This window comes from Pan troglodytes, chromosome 19 (assembly GCF_028858775.2).
Source record: "Pan troglodytes isolate AG18354 chromosome 19, NHGRI_mPanTro3-v2.0_pri, whole genome shotgun sequence".
Taxonomy (NCBI): domain Eukaryota; kingdom Metazoa; phylum Chordata; class Mammalia; order Primates; family Hominidae; genus Pan; species Pan troglodytes.
The window spans coordinates 17,789,737-17,805,661 of NC_072417.2; the positions used below are offsets into that span (position 1 = coordinate 17,789,737).

The window sequence follows — 15,925 nt, forward strand, 5'->3', positions numbered from 1 at the left end:
TAATTGACTTTTTTTTTTTTCTTGTGAGACAGGGTCTCACGCAAGTGATCCTCCTGTCTCAGCCTCCCAAATTGCTAGAATTACAGTGGGATTACAGCCATAAGCCACCACACCCAGCCTGGAATAATTGACTTTTGAAGGAGGAAAAATGAGAAATGGATATGGAAATAGATAATTTTAAAAATAAAAATAAGCATTTGGGTGTGGTGACTCAAACGTGTAGTCTTAGCTACTTGGGAGGCTGAGGTGAGAGGACCGCTTGAGCCCAGGAAGTCTAGGCTGCAGTGATCGGTGACTGTGCCTCTCATTCGAGCCTGAGCAACAGAGACCTCAACTCAAAACCAGTAAAATCGCCGGGCATGGTGGCTCACGCCAGTAATCCCAGCACTTTGGGAGGCTGAGGCAGGTGGATCACCTGAGGTTGGGAATTGGAGACAAACCTGACCAACATGGTGAAATCCCCCATCTCTACTAAAAATACAAAATTAGCTGGGCCCGGTGGCGCATACCTATAATCTCAGCTACTCGGGAGGCTGAGGCGGGAGAATGGCTTGAACCCGGAAGATGGAGTTTGCAGTGAGCCAAGGTCGTGCCATTGCACTCCAGCCTGGGTAACAAGAGCGAAACTCTGTCTCAAAACAAACAAAAACAAAAATAAAAATGAGACATAGATCAGTGAAGACAGTGTGCTAATAACTGTCATTCGTTCAATCTTCTGTGCTGGAACTCAGGGATCAAGGTCCCCAGAAGCCGGAAGCAAAGTGAACCTGTGGAGCAGGAACTGGGTGAGGAAGCTTTCTTTGAAGGATGAAGAGGAGTCCTTTGGCATTCCGGATTTTTTTTTTTCTTCTTGAGACGGAGTCACTCTGTCGCCAGGCTGGAGTGCAAGGGCACGATCTCGGCTCACTGCAACCTCCACCTCCCGGGTTCAAGCCATTCTCCTGCCTCAGCCTCCCGAGTAGCTGGGATTACAGGTGTGCATAACCACGCCGGGCTAATTTTTGTATCTTTAGTAGACATGGGGTTTCTCTATGTTGGCCAGGCTGGTTTCAAACTCCTGACCTCAGTCGATCCACCTGCCTTGGCCTCCTAAAGTGCTGGGATTACAGGCATGAGCCACCAGGCCGGGCCGGCATTCCAGATTTTTCAGGGGATTAGTGCAGCAAAGGGATCAAGAAGGGATGTAAAGGCACAGTGTGTTCTGGGTACAATAAGGACTTAGGCATTGCCCAGAACAGGAGGCGAAGGAGATAGAAGGAGAGGCAGGAGAGATAGATAAGGCCAGAGATCGGATAAGAGAGGCAGGAGGTTTTGTTCACTCTGAAAAGGGATTTGAACTTGGCAATTGGGGCAACACAGACAGTGACTTCTTGCTTGAGAGATGAGATTGGACCTTGGAAAATTGTTCTCTGCCCTCGTCATAAAGGAAATAAGAGGAGCAGGAAGACCAGTGAGGGTGATGGTGATCTGGACTGAAGTGGCAGCCGCCACGGAGAATATCGGATGAATGCGAGAGAGTTTTGGAGGTTAAAGCACCAATGTTGGAAACTAACTGGATAAACGAGGAGAGCGGCGCAGGACAGGAGGAATCGAGCATGACTTCTACCATAGGGGTGACTGGGCGGGTAATTCATTGAAATAAGGAAGTTAGGAGGAGGAGCAGGTTTGGACATGCTGATCACTAGAGCTGCCACATCCGGGCGGTAACGAACACCTGGATCTGCAGCTCCAGAGAAGGGCCTGGGTTAGATGTCACTGAAGCCTTAGGGTGGCGGAAAGGCGAGAGATAGTGGGTTGAGATTCCAAGTGCAATCCACTGCGGCTCCTCGCTCTCCCTCCAGGTGGCAGCACAACCCTGCGCTTCCGAAGCCCGTTTTCTGAGCCAGACACTCGCCACGCTCTGGGTATTTCGGGTTCTCTCTCCCCACACGCCGACCCTAGGTCGCGCACTTTCTGCCTGGCAGAATTTGGCCGAGGATCCAAACCCGGAGCAGCCTCCAGAGAGCGTGTCGTTCACGCGGCCAGCATATGCTCAGAGACCTCAGAGGCTCAGAGACCTCAGGGCTGGTGGTGTGGTTGGTGTGACCACTTGTCCCTCGGACCGGCTCCAGGAACCAACCTGGGGAATGTGTGTAGGGGAAGGGCGGGATAGACAGTGCCCGGAGCAGGGAGGCACTGAAAGACAGGACCAAGCAGCCCGGCCACCAGACCCGTTGTGGGAACGGAATTTCCTGGCCCCCAGGGCCACACTCGCGTGGGAAGCATGTCGCGGACCCTTTAAGGCGTCATCTCCCTGTCTCTCCGCCCCCGCCTGGGACAGGCCGGGACGCCCGGGACCTGACATTTGGAGGCTCCCAACGTGGGAGCTAAAAATAGCAGCCCCGGGTTACTTTGGGGCATTGCTCCTCTCCCAACCCGCGCGCCGGCTCGCGAGCGGTCTCAGGCCGCTGGAGTTTCCCCGGGGCAAGTACACCTGGCCCGTCCTCTCCTCTCAGACCCCACTGTCCAGACCCGCAGAGTTTAAGATGCTTCTGCAGCCCGGGATCCTAGCTGGTGGGCGGAGTCCCAACACGTGGGTGGGCGGGGCCTTTTGTTCCAGGGACTCTTTTCTCAAAACTTCCCAGTCGGAGGCTGGCGGGAACCCGAGAGGCGTGTCTCGCCAGCCACGCGGAGGGGCGTGGCCTCACTGCCCCGCCCCACCAACTCCAGCCAAACTCTAAACCCCAGGCGGAGGGGGCGTGGCCTTCTGGGGTGTGCGGGCTCCTGGCCAATGGGTGCTGTGAAGGGCGTGGCCCGCGGGGGCAGGAGCGAGGTGGCGGGGGCTCCTCGCGTCTTTTCCCCCAGCCCCGCTCCACCAGATCCGCGGGAGCCCCACTGCTCTCTGGGTCCTTGGCTTGTGGCTGTGGGTCCCATCGGGCCCGCCCTCGCACGTCACTCCGGGACCCCCGCGGCCTCCGCAGGTTCTGCGCGCCAGGCCGGGGTCAGAGACTCCCGGATCGGTTCTTTCATCTTCGCCGCCCCTGCGCGTCCAGCTCTTCTAAGACGAGATGCCGTCGGGCTTCCAACAGATAGGCTCCGAAGTAGGATTCATCATGAGGGGGCGGGGCGGGGGGGCACGGGTCCCGCTTTTCTTGGGCTGGGGTCGCGGTTGGGGTCAGCTGGGGGTGGTTCCTGCGCAGGCGCAGGGGGTGAAGGTAGGGGGCTGGCTATTTATACCCGGCCTGGACAACTCGTGACTGTGAGATTCCAATTCTACCAAAAGGCAGAGCGGGTCTGGAGGGCCTTTCGGGGCACAGGCAGCAAGTGGATTCTGCGAGCCAGGGTTCACCCCCTTGCCTAGTAGGCGGCGCGGCGCTCCGGAATCGGGGACACCCTGCCCTCGATCCGACTCGGGAAAGCAGATCCAGGCGGGTCTTGCCCTCCGGGAGCTGTCCGTCCGTCTTCGCTCACGGGCAGTGTTTCGAGGACCGGAGGCTCTCCGTGGGCCCCCACCCCCACTCCTGGCCGCCCTCCAGGACGCTGAACTTTCCCTTGGCCCCATGGTTGGTGGAGGGGCAGAGGGGACTGTCAGCCCCCCCTCCCCCAGCTCAGGTTTCCGCTTGGAGACATTCTGTGCCGCCAGCGAGCGGCCACCACTGCCACCGCCCCTCACACCACCTTCCTGCCCTCCTCCCCTGGGCATGGCTCTCCCAGGCAGAACCCCTGGACCGCCCTCCCTGCACGGAGGTTAGAGGGGGAGGGCAGGCCACGACGTAGATAGAGAAGGCCACCCCTAGATGACCGGGATGTCCTTTCTGGAACAGCACTTCTTGGTCCTGTTGGGGGCCTCCTGGAGCTGGCTGACAGAACCCCCAGAGGGGAGGGAAGAGGACAGTGGCTGATGATAATAATGCACGTGTTAATTTATGAAACCAGCACTGTCAAGGATATTGTTAACATGTGATGTTGATTTTCACAACACTCTCACAGATAGGTAGGCAAGGCAGGCAACATCACCCCCATCTCACAGAGGACACTCAGGTTCGGGGCAGGGAAGTGACTTGGCCAAGGTCACACAAATCTGAGCTCTTAAGGCCAAGCCTGTCTCAAGGTCACAGAAGAATTTTGAGACAAGTTCTCAAACATTTCTCTGCCTTATGGACTCAAACATCCAGTTTCTCCTTTATGCCCAGGTTGCAGTTCAGCTCCTGTTTACATTGAGATCTTTGTGCAATTCCTAATATGGCCCAGTTTCCCTCACCCAACATGTTGGGTGGAGCCCAGTATCTTCAGGCTCCAGCTGGGCCCGGGCCCCTAGCGGAAGGAAAAAAATCATGGTTCCATGTGACATGCTGTGTCTTTGCGTCTGCCTGTCCAGGATGGGGAACCCCCTCAGCAGCGAGTGACTGGGACCCTGGTCCTTGCTGTGTTCTCTGCGGTGCTTGGCTCCCTGCAGTTTGGGTACAACATTGGGGTCATCAATGCCCCTCAGAAGGTGAGGGCCTGCAGCTGGCAGGGTGGGGGTACCCAAACGAGGAGGACAGGTGTCTCGGGGGTGGTGGAAAGGGAACGGTCTGCAGGAAATCTGTCCTCTGCTGTCCCCCAGGTGATTGAACAGAGCTACAATGAGACGTGGCTGGGGAGGCAGGGGCCTGAGGGACCCAGCTCCATCCCTCCAGGCACCCTCACCACCCTCTGGGCCCTCTCCGTGGCCATCTTTTCCGTGGGCGGCATGATTTCCTCCTTCCTCATTGGTATCATCTCTCAGTGGCTTGGAAGGTTCGCAGCTGGAGGGCAGGGGTGGGGGAAACAGGAAGGGAGCCACTGCTGGGTGCCCTCACCCTCACAGCCTCACTCTGTCTGCCTGCCAGGAAAAGGGCCATGCTGGTCAACAATGTCCTGGCGGTGCTGGGGGGCAGCCTCATGGGCCTGGCCAACGCTGCTGCCTCCTATGAAATGCTCATCCTTGGACGATTCCTCATTGGCGCCTACTCAGGTACTCACGGGCGCCACAGCCCTGCCTAGCGCCCTGTTCTCTTTCACCATGCCTGGGCTTTCAGATGGGAATGGACACCTGCCCTCAGCCCTCTCTTCTTCCCTCGCCCAGGGCTGACATCAGGGCTGGTGCCCATGTACGTGGGGGAGATTGCTCCCACTCACCTGCGGGGCGCCCTGGGGACGCTCAACCAACTGGCCATCGTTATCGGCATTCTGATCGCCCAGGTGACCGGAGCAAGCCTCATGGGTGCCTGGGCAGTGGTTAGAGTGGGGCTCTGGAGAATACAGTGGGCTTCCAAGGTAAGGCAGAAGGGCTGAGTGACCTGCCTTCTTTCCCAACCTTCTCCCACAGGTGCTGGGCTTGGAGTCCCTCCTGGGCACTGCCAGCCTGTGGCCACTGCTCCTGGGCCTCACAGTGCTACCTGCCCTCCTGCAGCTGGTCCTGCTGCCCTTCTGTCCCGAGAGCCCCCGCTACCTCTACATCATCCGGAATCTCGAGGGGCCTGCCAGGAAGAGTAAGCTCTCCCACTGCAGCCTGGCCCAGGCCCGTGCCTCCGCCTCATCTTGCTAGCACCTGGCTTCCTCTCAGGTCCCCTCAGGCCTGACCTTCCCTTCTCCAGGTCTGAAGCGCCTGACAGGCTGGGCCGATGTTTCTGGAGTGCTGGCTGAGCTGAAGGATGAGAAGCGGAAGCTGGAGCGTGAGCGGCCACTGTCCCTGCTCCAGCTCCTGGGCAGCCGTACCCACCGGCAGCCCCTGATCATTGCGGTCGTGCTGCAGCTGAGCCAGCAGCTCTCTGGCATCAATGCTGTATGTGTGGAGCAGCCTCCAGGCAGGGCACAGCCCCGGGAGGGTAGACGAGAGTGGGGAGCAAACCCCCTCCACCAACACCCAGGGTAGGGCCAGCCTGTTGTGGCTGGAGTAGAGGAAGGGGCATTCCTGCCATCACTTCTTCTTCTCCCCCACCTCTAGGTTTTCTATTATTCGACCAGCATCTTCGAGACAGCAGGGGTAGGCCAGCCTGCCTATGCCACCATAGGAGCTGGTGTGGTCAACACAGTCTTCACCTTGGTCTCGGTAACTGCTCACCTCTGGAATGGCCCGAGCCACTGGCTTCACCTCCCTGGGTGTCCCGGAGGTCCTGCTCTTGGTTGCCCTCACCCACGCGGCCCCTCCTACTTCCCGTGCCCAAAAGGCTGGGGTCAAGCTCCGACTCTCCCCGCAGGTGTTGTTGGTGGAGCGGGCGGGGCGCCGGACGCTCCATCTCCTGGGCCTGGCGGGCATGTGTGGCTGTGCCATCCTGATGACTGTGGCTCTGCTCCTGCTGGTAAGGCCTGGAGGCTAGGAGGGGCTAGCAGCCCAGCCCATGGGAATGGTCCTGTGAGTCTCTGTGACCAGCCAGGGTCCCTTCTTAACACACATGCTTTCAATCCTGGCGCCAGCTCCGGACCAGGACTGGGGCTGACTGGCTCCAGAATCTGCTGGGATTGTGGTCTGCTCCTGAGGGATTTGGGCTGCACTGGGAGGCAGCTGTGGCACAACTCTGGCAGCCAGGAGGGAGAGCCCCTGTCAAGCCTCAGGAACAATCATTCCTAAGGACCCAGCTTTAGAGTCCAGGGAGAGCTGACCGTCCTAAGAACTGAGAGGCCATAACATTTCCTCTGCCTTGAACCCACTTGGGATAGCCAGCAGAATGCCAGTCAAGGGCCTGCTCTAACCCGGGACAGCAGGCCCCCCTACAAGCTGCTGGGGAGGGGGTTAGGTTTCACTTCTCTGAGTTGAGGGCAAGGGAAGATCCAGAAAGGCCTCAACTGGATTCTCCACCCTCCCTGTCTGGCCCCTAGGAGCGAGTTCCAGCCATGAGCTACGTCTCCATTGTGGCCATCTTTGGCTTCGTGGCATTTTTTGAGATTGGCCCTGGCCCCATTCCTTGGTTCATCGTGGCCGAGCTCTTCAGCCAGGGACCCCGCCCGGCAGCCATGGCTGTGGCTGGCTTCTCCAACTGGACAAGCAACTTCATCATTGGCATGGGTTTCCAGTATGTTGCGGTAGGTCCCCCCACCCCAGCCTCCCACACCGTAGGCCAGAGGTGGGCATCACACAGCTAGCCCACCTGCTTCCCTGTCAGGGACTCCTCCAGCCACAGACCATGGGTCTTTGGGTCAGTTTGGTGGACCACCTGCTCCACAGAATCAAAGCAAGGAAGGAAGCTGACCTAGATTGGATAGTAACTGAGGTGTCTGAAACGCACCAGTGGCATAACTTACCTTACTCCAAGAATAAAATGATACACTTTGCATTAATACTACAAACAGCTGGGACTCTCCTCTGAGTGCAGTAACTGAGGATGGTGAAGAGGGCGAAAACTAAGAGTGTTTGGGGTTCAGAGAATCCTCTTTTCAGTGTAAATTCTCATTCCTGCTCATTTCCCTTGTCCCTGGAGGAGGCAGCTGCTGTCTGCCGTCCCCCCAGCTCCCTATGAAGGCCTTTAGCTCCTGGTTGCCTGAAACTACCCCTTCCCTCCCCACCTCACTCCGTCAACACCTCTTTCTCCACCTGTCCCAGGAGGCTATGGGGCCCTACGTCTTCCTTCTATTTGCGGTCCTCCTGCTGGGCTTCTTCATCTTCACCTTCTTAAGAGTACCTGAAACTCGAGGCCGGACGTTTGACCAGATCTCAGCTGCCTTCCACCGGACACCCTCTCTTTTAGAGCAGGAGGTGAAACCCAGCACAGAACTTGAGTATTTAGGGCCAGATGAGAACGACTGAGGGGCCAGGCAGGGGTGGGAGAGCCAGCTCTCTCTACCCGCCCCAGAGACCCCTTCCTTTCCTCTGCAGCACTTTAACCCTCTCTTCCCTATTACTTCCGGGTGGAAAAGAATCCCTGCAGCCTGGTAGAATTGGGAAGCTGGGGGAAGGGTGGTCTGAGCACCCCCTCATTCCCCTCGTGTGACTCTCTTGGATTATTTATGTGTTGTGGTTTGGCCGTGGCCATCAGGGTGGGCCACTCTCCCCTCCCCTCTTCCTTCCCCCATCCCCTTTCCTCCCCACCTTCCCCAGACTCAGCTCCAGAATACCTTCTTCGCTGCTAGAGAAGGGGGATTGGAGGGAAGACAGGTCTAGACTTTCTCAGTGGGACAAACCAGAGCAGAGAGCAGGACAGGAGACAAGAAATCCAGTTTCCCACCACCTTGGACTCCTCCCACAATCTGGGACTTTCACTGAATTCTTGCCACGCAGACTCTGGGCAAAGGGGGTTCTCTTTTTTTTTTTTTTTTTTTTTTGAGACAGTCTCGCTCTGTCGCCCAGGCTCGAGTGCAGTGGCGTGATCTTGCTTCACTGCAAGCTCTGTCTCCCAGGTTCATGCCATTCTCCTGCCTCAGCCTCCGGAGTAGCTGGGACTACAGGCGCATGCCACCACACCCGGCTAATTTATTTTGTATTTTTAGTATATACGCGGTTTCACCATGTTAGCCAGAATGGTCTCGATCTCCTGACCTCGTGATCTGCCTGCCTCAGCCTCCCAAAGTGCTGGGATTACAAGCGTGAGCCACCGCCCCGGCGAAGGGAGTTCTCTCTTGACCCCTGCAGGGAAAAGGACTCACCTCCCTCACTGCAGGCTCAGCCTTCCAGGGCAAGAGGGAACAGGAAAGTATGTGCCCATGTGTGGCAAGATGGAAGGACGGCAGGCTCCCGCCTCTAGGCTTGGGGCTCTACCCCGATTGTTTCCCAAGGCTGCCAAGAAGGAGCCCTAACTTTCTTCCTCTCCCTTCCTGGAAGGGTGCTGCATCCACAGGCTTTTGACCAACTAAGGCAAAGAGGGGATTTGAAAGGCTGCCTGGAAACACTGGGCTGGGAGGAGCCTTTGGATATTTTTATATACGTTTGAAAAGGGGATTGAGAGAAGAAACCAAAGGTCGGTTGTACTAAATGTATATATATAGATACTTCTATAAAGTCACTGCTGAAGACAAGCATCCTATTGTGGAGGTACTTGAGGACGGGCTGAGACAGGGACCATAACTCTTCACCCCTCTTCCTCCCTCTGTCCTGCCTCAGCTCAAGGCCTCAGAATCTTCTGGATGCCATTGCTCATGCCCCTACTCACATTTCTACTCATTGCTTTATTAATAGTAAATGCTCAATAAATTGTAGCTGCCAGTGCCGGGCACTGCTCTTGGCATTTGCAGAATACTCACTCTGTGAGGGAGGTGTCAGCCCATGTCACAGATGGGCAGTGAAACCCATGATAGGGGCACTCTTCACCAGGGACACAGCTGGAGACATGGCAGCAAGGATGCCAGGCCCTGCCCACGGCCCCACATCCCCTCCTCCCCACCTTCAACAGTGAGTTACTAGCGATTCTCCAAAACAGAAGAGATGGAGACCAAGACCACAGGAAAGCCTGTTTTTGTTTTTACTGGAGGCTCAGGTGGCACATGACAGATCATAAAATGGCTTCAGAGGTAGGGGGCCGGGGGAAAACAAAAATAAACTTGGGGTGGGGGGAAGAAAAGCAACCAGGAGGAGGTAAGAGCTGGCTGGTTCCTTCTCAGCCTGAGTTACGGGAGGGAGTTGCTGTCTCTGAACAGTAAGGATGGCTCCCTTCCTTCAACCCTTGATAAGGGGAGGGAAGAAAAAAGAAAAAGCAAAAGGCTGCTGCTTTGGTCCTCCTGAGTCTCAAGGAAAAGGTGAAAAGCTGGTGTTTTGATGTCATGAATTATGGGAAAGGGGGAGCAGGGTACTGGGTAGGGTACAGGTCATTTGGAAAAACTGGCAGATACCTGAGAGAGAAAAGGAAATGGACGGATTGTGAACAACAGCGACTTGTCATCGCCACCCAGTACCTCGCCTTCCTGGCCACCCACCCAACTGCACCAGCCACTCACCAGATGGCAGCTCTGGGTGTCCTTTGAGTTGGAATCACTCCAGGATGGTGGTGGTGGGGTCCCCACTGTTGACAGGGGCTGAGGTCTAAAGAACAGCGGTGGCCAATTGAGACTTGTTCTTTTTGTTTTTGAGACAGAGTCTCACTCCAGGTTGGATGGAGTACAATGGCGTGATCTTGGCTCACTGCAAACTCCCCCTCCCAGTTCAAGTGATTCTCCTGCCTTAGCCTCCCAAGTAGCTGGGATTACAGGCACGTGCTACCATGCCTGGCTAATTTTTGTATCTTTAGTAGAGACGGGGTTTCTCCATGTTGGTCAGGCTGGTCTTGAACTCATGACCCCAACTGATCTGCCTGCTTCTGCCTCCCAAAGTGCTGGGATTACAGGCATGAGACATCGCGCAGGGCTGAGACTTGTTCTTCAGAGCCCTGAACTTCAACCTTCTTTCACTTTTTCCCTTCCCATTAAAACCGCAATCACACCCCTCAGTTCACATCTACAAGCTGGTAGGATGGCTCCAGGCAGCAAGTGGGGGATGGGTTGGGGGGGGCATGGCCATCATGGGCAATCATGGGCTTGATTGCCTCTGTGGGGGCTTCCTGGTGGGAGGGGGCACCTGCCAGGGGGGTACCCAGCAGGCTGCATGGAAGAGGATGGTGGCAGGGCCAGGGCAGGGGAGGGGAGGAGCCAAAGGATAGAGTAGGAAAGAAAAAGGAGCGGGTGGGGGAGGGAGCTGGTCTCAGCCTTTTCTTTCATCCCACATCTGAGGTCCTCACCTCAGGGGCTGCGGGCTGCCGGGGGCCAGGGGCCTGCTGGGGGCCAGGGGCCTGCTGCCGTCTCCGCTGGAAGTAGGGGCGGTTTCGTGGGCGCTGGGGCTCAGGCCGGGAACCATCAGCGGGACCTTGGCTGGGCTTGGTCTCACCATCCCCACCTTCTGTGGTAGGCTGCTGGCGTGGCCTGGGGCGGAAAGGCCTAAGGCAAGGAGCAGGGCTCTGAGGGGACCAGGGAATACTCCCTCCCCAGGGCTCACCCAGCTGCCCCACCCCACCTCCAGGAGCCAGGCTTCCAGCCCATGAGCACTGCCTCCCCGCAAGGCACCTGTCTCGCCAGGAGCCCAGGCTCTGCCTAGAGCTTCGCCCTTGCATCCTCCTGTCCCTTGCCCCAAGGATCCAACACTGGAAGGGGAAGACCAAGCCCCAGCAGGGGGGTCTTACCTTCGGTACCTGGGCCGGAATCTGGGCGGGGGGACCCGCTCATCTCCCTGCTGTTGGTGCCCCTCCAATGGGGCTGTCTCTTTGGGTTCTACCCTGTCAGTGCCCTGGGAACATGCAAAGGCCCCGGTGAGCTGTGGGGACAGCAGCTGCTCTGGAGCCAGGTTATCCACAGCTCTGCCCAACCCTCAGTTCCTCCTTCTTTGGGGACCCATGGTCTCTATCCTAACTCCCACTCCTCTCCTGAACTTGGGGAACTGGCTCCCATCTGCCAGCATCCCCTCACCTCTATAGGCTGCTGCTGGTTGGGAGGCCGGGGGCCTCGCACAAACCGCCGTCGGTAGAAGAAGGGTGGGGGGCACCATCGTCTGGGCCGTTGCCCAGAGTCTTCAGCCCGCTCCCCTTTACTGCCAGGTCCTGTCCCCGCCGAGGGGATCTCTGCCACCATGGGTGGTGGGGCAACTGAGGGAGGCCGGGGGATGAATCGGCGGGACTTACGTCGGTTGGGGGCATAACGGCTGCCCTTCACGGGTACTCCCCCGGGCCCAGTTACATTAGTGGCTTCTGCACCCTGGGAAGGTGGTAAGGGAATAGTGAGAACCTGCTCCAACAGCCAATGTGCATTTCCCAACTTGCTTCCCCTTCTTTCAGGGGAAGACCCCTCTCCAGCTTTCCTTTAGCTCCTCTAACTTCTTTCTACCCTCCCTGGAGAGGCAGTGGAATGTGTTTGCACCCATCTGGGAAGGAGCAACATGTCCTTTTGAAATAATTGCTACTGCACCCTCCTGAGTATACGACTGGGTGGAGAAAGGCCTGGCAGCCAGCATCCACCTGTTTACTCCAGAGGTGGACTCGGGAAGTCTAGGACAGGGCCCCACGTGGAGAACGGATGTCGAAGTGCTTGGTGAACTACAGAGAAGAAACCCAGACACTGCCGACCGATGACAGGGACATACTTACGACATCCCTTAGCCCTAGCGTTAAGGAAGAGGACATCAGGGTGAGAGAACACAGTCCCATTCCCGCAGAACGGGTCAGAGCTGGCCCCAGGAGGGTCTTAACCTGTGATGACCTCCAGGCCACCCTCCCGTAAGCCTAGTCAACTCTATACCCCATAGCAGTCCCCAAACCTTCTCTCCTTCCACGACATCAAATTCCACAGTCTCCCCATCTCCAACGCTGCGCAGAAACTTCCTGGGGTTGTTTCTTTTAATAGCTGTCTGATTGGGGAAAAGGCCATGTGAAAAGTGAGACAGCAAGACAGGAGTCTCTGTCACCCCTGCGGGGCCACCACCCAATTTCATTCTTTCAACATTTGACTTGGGGTCTAGAGCTGGAGGGTGGAGCAAGGAGGTGGTCAAAGTTTAGCAGGGGAAAAGTCCTGAACTCAGGGCCTCAGCAAAGATTGTGCAGTTACCACCATCCCCAGGATGCACTCCCCACACCTCCCCTCCCGCCCCGCTTTACCCCTCAGGGATTTCAAAAAGGGAGGCAAGAAATATGAACTCCAAAGCAAAAGGCAGGGACAGCCTTCAGTCGCAAAGTGGGTAAAATGCACTGTGCTTCTTACCTCAGTCCCAGTGAGAGCTCTTTCCACCAAGCAGTGGTTCTCAAGCTGTAGCGTGCATCAGAATCACCTGGAGAGCTCGTTAAACCGATTGTGGAGCCCCAGCCCCAGCTCTGATTGATTCACCAGGTCTGGGGTGGGACCTGAGAATTCGGATGTCAGGTGATGCTGCTGCCGCTGGTGCAGGGGCCACGCTTTGAGAACCACTGCACCCAAGGACCTTCTCCCTCTGAAAATTGCCTCAGTGCTTCCTGGAGTGTTAACAGGTCCCAGTAGGTAGTAAGCGTGCCATGCCCAGGGGCAACATGCTCAATTCTGACGGACGTTTAGTAACCCAACACAAGTGCGGCTAATGGTGGTTGACACAGGCACCCAAGGCGGATGGGGGGAGCTATTCCCTGGCAGATGGGCCGTTGTGAAGAAGAGCCAGAGAAACATGGCGGAGCGCACTGCTAAGGATTACAGCAAAGGCCTTCAAAGACGGCCGGTTCTTCCCCTCAGAAAGCTAACCTAGCTCTTACCTGGTGAACAAAGACATCTTCCTTGGTGTCATTCCTGCAGAACAGGATGGGTCGTTAAGGAAGGGACTTTAACAAAGCCCTCAGCTCCTCACTGAGGCCCCCCTAGATGCCCAGTCTAAGCTCAGTGGGCCCATCCTCTCCGGCATTCCAGTTAGGGGTAGACAGGGCCTGGGGAATGGGAGGGAGAGCCAGCAGGGCCCCCAGAAGCTGGTGTAAAGAGAGATACACCTAAAACCTCAGTGCCAAACCTGGACTTCACAAGGAAAGGGCAGGCTGGGGAGGCAAAGGCACCTTGAGGAACCTCAGACAGCTCTGCCCCTGCCGGGACTCCACCTTCCACCCCAGGCTAGCCTTACAACCTGCCAGCGCTGGGTGCAACTGTCCCTGGCCAACACCCCCTCCCCCAACCCCCATCAGGGTTGAAAAATTCCAGTCTTCTTCCTTCTATAGTCAAGGAGGCAGAAAGTGCAGATGGGGCCAGAGGGGCAGAACAAGTTTGAGAAGGGAACAACGTGTCAGGAACTTGCTCTAAACAGCTGCCAAACTTTATTCTCATCCTCAGCCTGGAGGTGAATCCCAGAGTCAGGACCACTCTCAACACGCGTGGGACCAAGGGTGAGAGAGAAGAAAACATTCACCCATTCTCTATCATAAGAACCCCAGTGGGTGGGGGGAGGGGAGAAAGGAAAAGTTTTCCCGGAGGCACTCTGCCCCCGACCGTCTGCCATTTCCAGAATTAGACAGGGACCCTTCCCCAGAACAAACGTTTTAGCTTTAAAGCACTTGGATCTGCACAAAGGTCAGCCTGCTAAGAGGGAACTAGGGCCTCCCAGGAGAGCCAGGCCGGGCAGGATGCCTGGGCTGGGGAAGGGCCCACTGGGGGAGACCTGGCTCTGCTCAGAATCCACTGCCACAGCGTCTCCCAGTGCTGAGGGGTGGGGCTGCCTACTGAAGGAAAGCAGCAGCCTCTGGCTCCTTCCTCCTGACCCCCACTGTCAGCCTCAGTCCCAACAGGTGGAGGGCTCGAATGAGCCACAGCTCTTTAAGGGAGTTGAGTTGTGAGTGCTGCCATAACAGGAAATCAGTGAGGATTCCAGCCGGGGGCCCTGAGGCACAGAGAACCCTATAATACATTCTGCCCCAAAGGCATGTCAGAGTAAAAGTAATGAAGCAATTCCAGAAGGTGAGATGAGAAGCTGGCAGGGTCAGAGCCAGGTTTGCCAAGTTCCTGAATCATTAATCCTCCGCTACCCTTGAAGATGCGGAGGAGGCTTCCTCTTGTCACGAAGCACACATTTGTGCTGCGGTTAAAGGCTTTCAACCAGCATCAGCTGGACATTGCAACCATGTGCCTCCGCAGGGGTCGATGAGGTTGGGCGGGTGTCCAGTCCCACAGGCCAGCTGGGAAGACACCCATTCCACCCCCGCCCTGGGTTCCTTGGATACCTGTTGATGAATCCGTAACCATTCCGGACGTTGAACCATTTGACAGTGCCCAGGACTTGGATTGCTGCCAGGCAGAGATGCAGTGGGGACAGTGAGATGGGGGGAAGAGATGGAGTTGAACTCAGTTTTGAGACACTCCAAAACAAAAAAAAATCTAGCCTACTGCCTTATTACCTATTCAGGTTACCTTCAAGCCAACCAGGTTTCACTAGTAGCTTCAAGGTATTCTTACCCTATTCCACCAAATGAAATCACCCACACAGGGACTCAGGCTTTCAAAAAGCCTTCCAACTCTTAAGTCACGTTCCCCACATCCTACAAATCCAGCCCCTTCACCTAGAACTGGGTACTCACCTGGTCTGCAAAGTGCCGCCCCCAGGTCATAACTGAGGGTTTTTCTAGCCCTCCCAATGCAAGGGTCCCCAGTGCACCTGCTTGCTGGGCTCAGAGGTTTGCCTAGTTCTAACCCAGTCAACTAGGCACTGTGTCCCGCCCGGGGGCGTGGCCGGACCCTGGGGCTTTATTCTCCACCCCAAGACCTTAGCTGAACCTGCCGGCCCCGCCCTCTCTCCCAGGAAGGTACGGCAGGATTTCCCACCAGGGGAATCCACTTTGGTGCGCAGCTCCCAGCCCAGTTAGCGCTCTGGGCCTGCGGGCCAGGCCGCCTTTGGTTTTCCGGATCCTGCCGGGCTCCACACTGCCCCTCCCCCAGCCCGCCGACCCCTCAGAGCCGCCCTGTGCACGCCTGCCCCTCACCCAGCACCGGCTTGTCCGCCTGACTCCGGGCCGGGGGGGCGGGGGTTCCCGAGGCCGCCGTCGCCGGATTGCCAGGGGTGCGGGGGCCCGGCGCCGAGGGGGTCCCAGTAGCGGGGCCCGAGGCGGCTCCGCCCCCGCCGCCCGCCCCGCCGCCTGCTTTCTGCGGCTCCCCTGCGGGCACCGGTACCACCACCGCTACCACCCCTGCCGCCGTCGCGGGCACCGTCGCCGCGGGGACCGCTGTAGCCACCGCTGCCGCCTCCACCTCGCTCATCCCGCCGGGTCCAGTACCGGCCACAGCCGCCGCCGCCCCGGCCCCTCCTCCCGGCTCGCGAACCCACCGCCCTGCTCGGTCCTCGCGCCCCTAGCCTCGCCGACACGCCGGCAGCGGGCCCGGAGCCGAGGCCAATGGCAGCCCGCTGCCGCCGCTCGCGCAGACCCCGCCTCCCGACCACAGGCCAATCCCAGCCCAGCAGCCCCCCCCCGGCCCGCACGCCGACCCCGCCTCCCGGACTTCGCACCGCGGCCCCGGCCCCCGCCAGCTGCCCAGTAAGTACACC

The 15,925-nt window shown here is 57.6% G+C and overlaps 2 protein-coding genes across 2 annotated transcripts; one reads left to right on the forward strand and one right to left on the reverse strand.

Moving 5' to 3' along the window:
- The first annotated feature begins 2,766 nt into the window (after nucleotides 1-2,766).
- On the forward strand, nucleotides 2,767-9,136 carry SLC2A4 (solute carrier family 2 member 4). Its single transcript, XM_024350204.3, has 11 exons — nucleotides 2,767-3,080; nucleotides 4,358-4,474; nucleotides 4,586-4,758; nucleotides 4,851-4,975; nucleotides 5,087-5,202; nucleotides 5,330-5,492; nucleotides 5,598-5,785; nucleotides 5,948-6,052; nucleotides 6,201-6,302; nucleotides 6,820-7,023; nucleotides 7,541-9,136. Exons 1-11 carry the CDS (start codon nucleotides 3,048-3,050, stop codon nucleotides 7,742-7,744), a joined length of 1,530 nt encoding a protein of 509 aa, XP_024205972.1. The 5' UTR covers nucleotides 2,767-3,047; the 3' UTR covers nucleotides 7,745-9,136.
- Nucleotides 9,137-9,369: 233 nt separating this feature from the next.
- On the reverse strand, nucleotides 9,370-15,778 carry YBX2 (Y-box binding protein 2). Its single transcript, XM_511973.8, has 9 exons — nucleotides 15,366-15,778; nucleotides 14,610-14,673; nucleotides 13,164-13,197; nucleotides 12,206-12,295; nucleotides 11,362-11,646; nucleotides 11,079-11,182; nucleotides 10,641-10,836; nucleotides 9,865-9,949; nucleotides 9,370-9,759 (listed from the first exon to the last, which is right to left on the reverse strand). Exons 1-8 carry the CDS (start codon nucleotides 15,637-15,639, stop codon nucleotides 9,899-9,901), a joined length of 1,098 nt encoding a protein of 365 aa, XP_511973.2. The 5' UTR covers nucleotides 15,640-15,778; the 3' UTR covers nucleotides 9,370-9,759; nucleotides 9,865-9,898.
- Nucleotides 15,779-15,925: the final 147 nt, after the last annotated feature.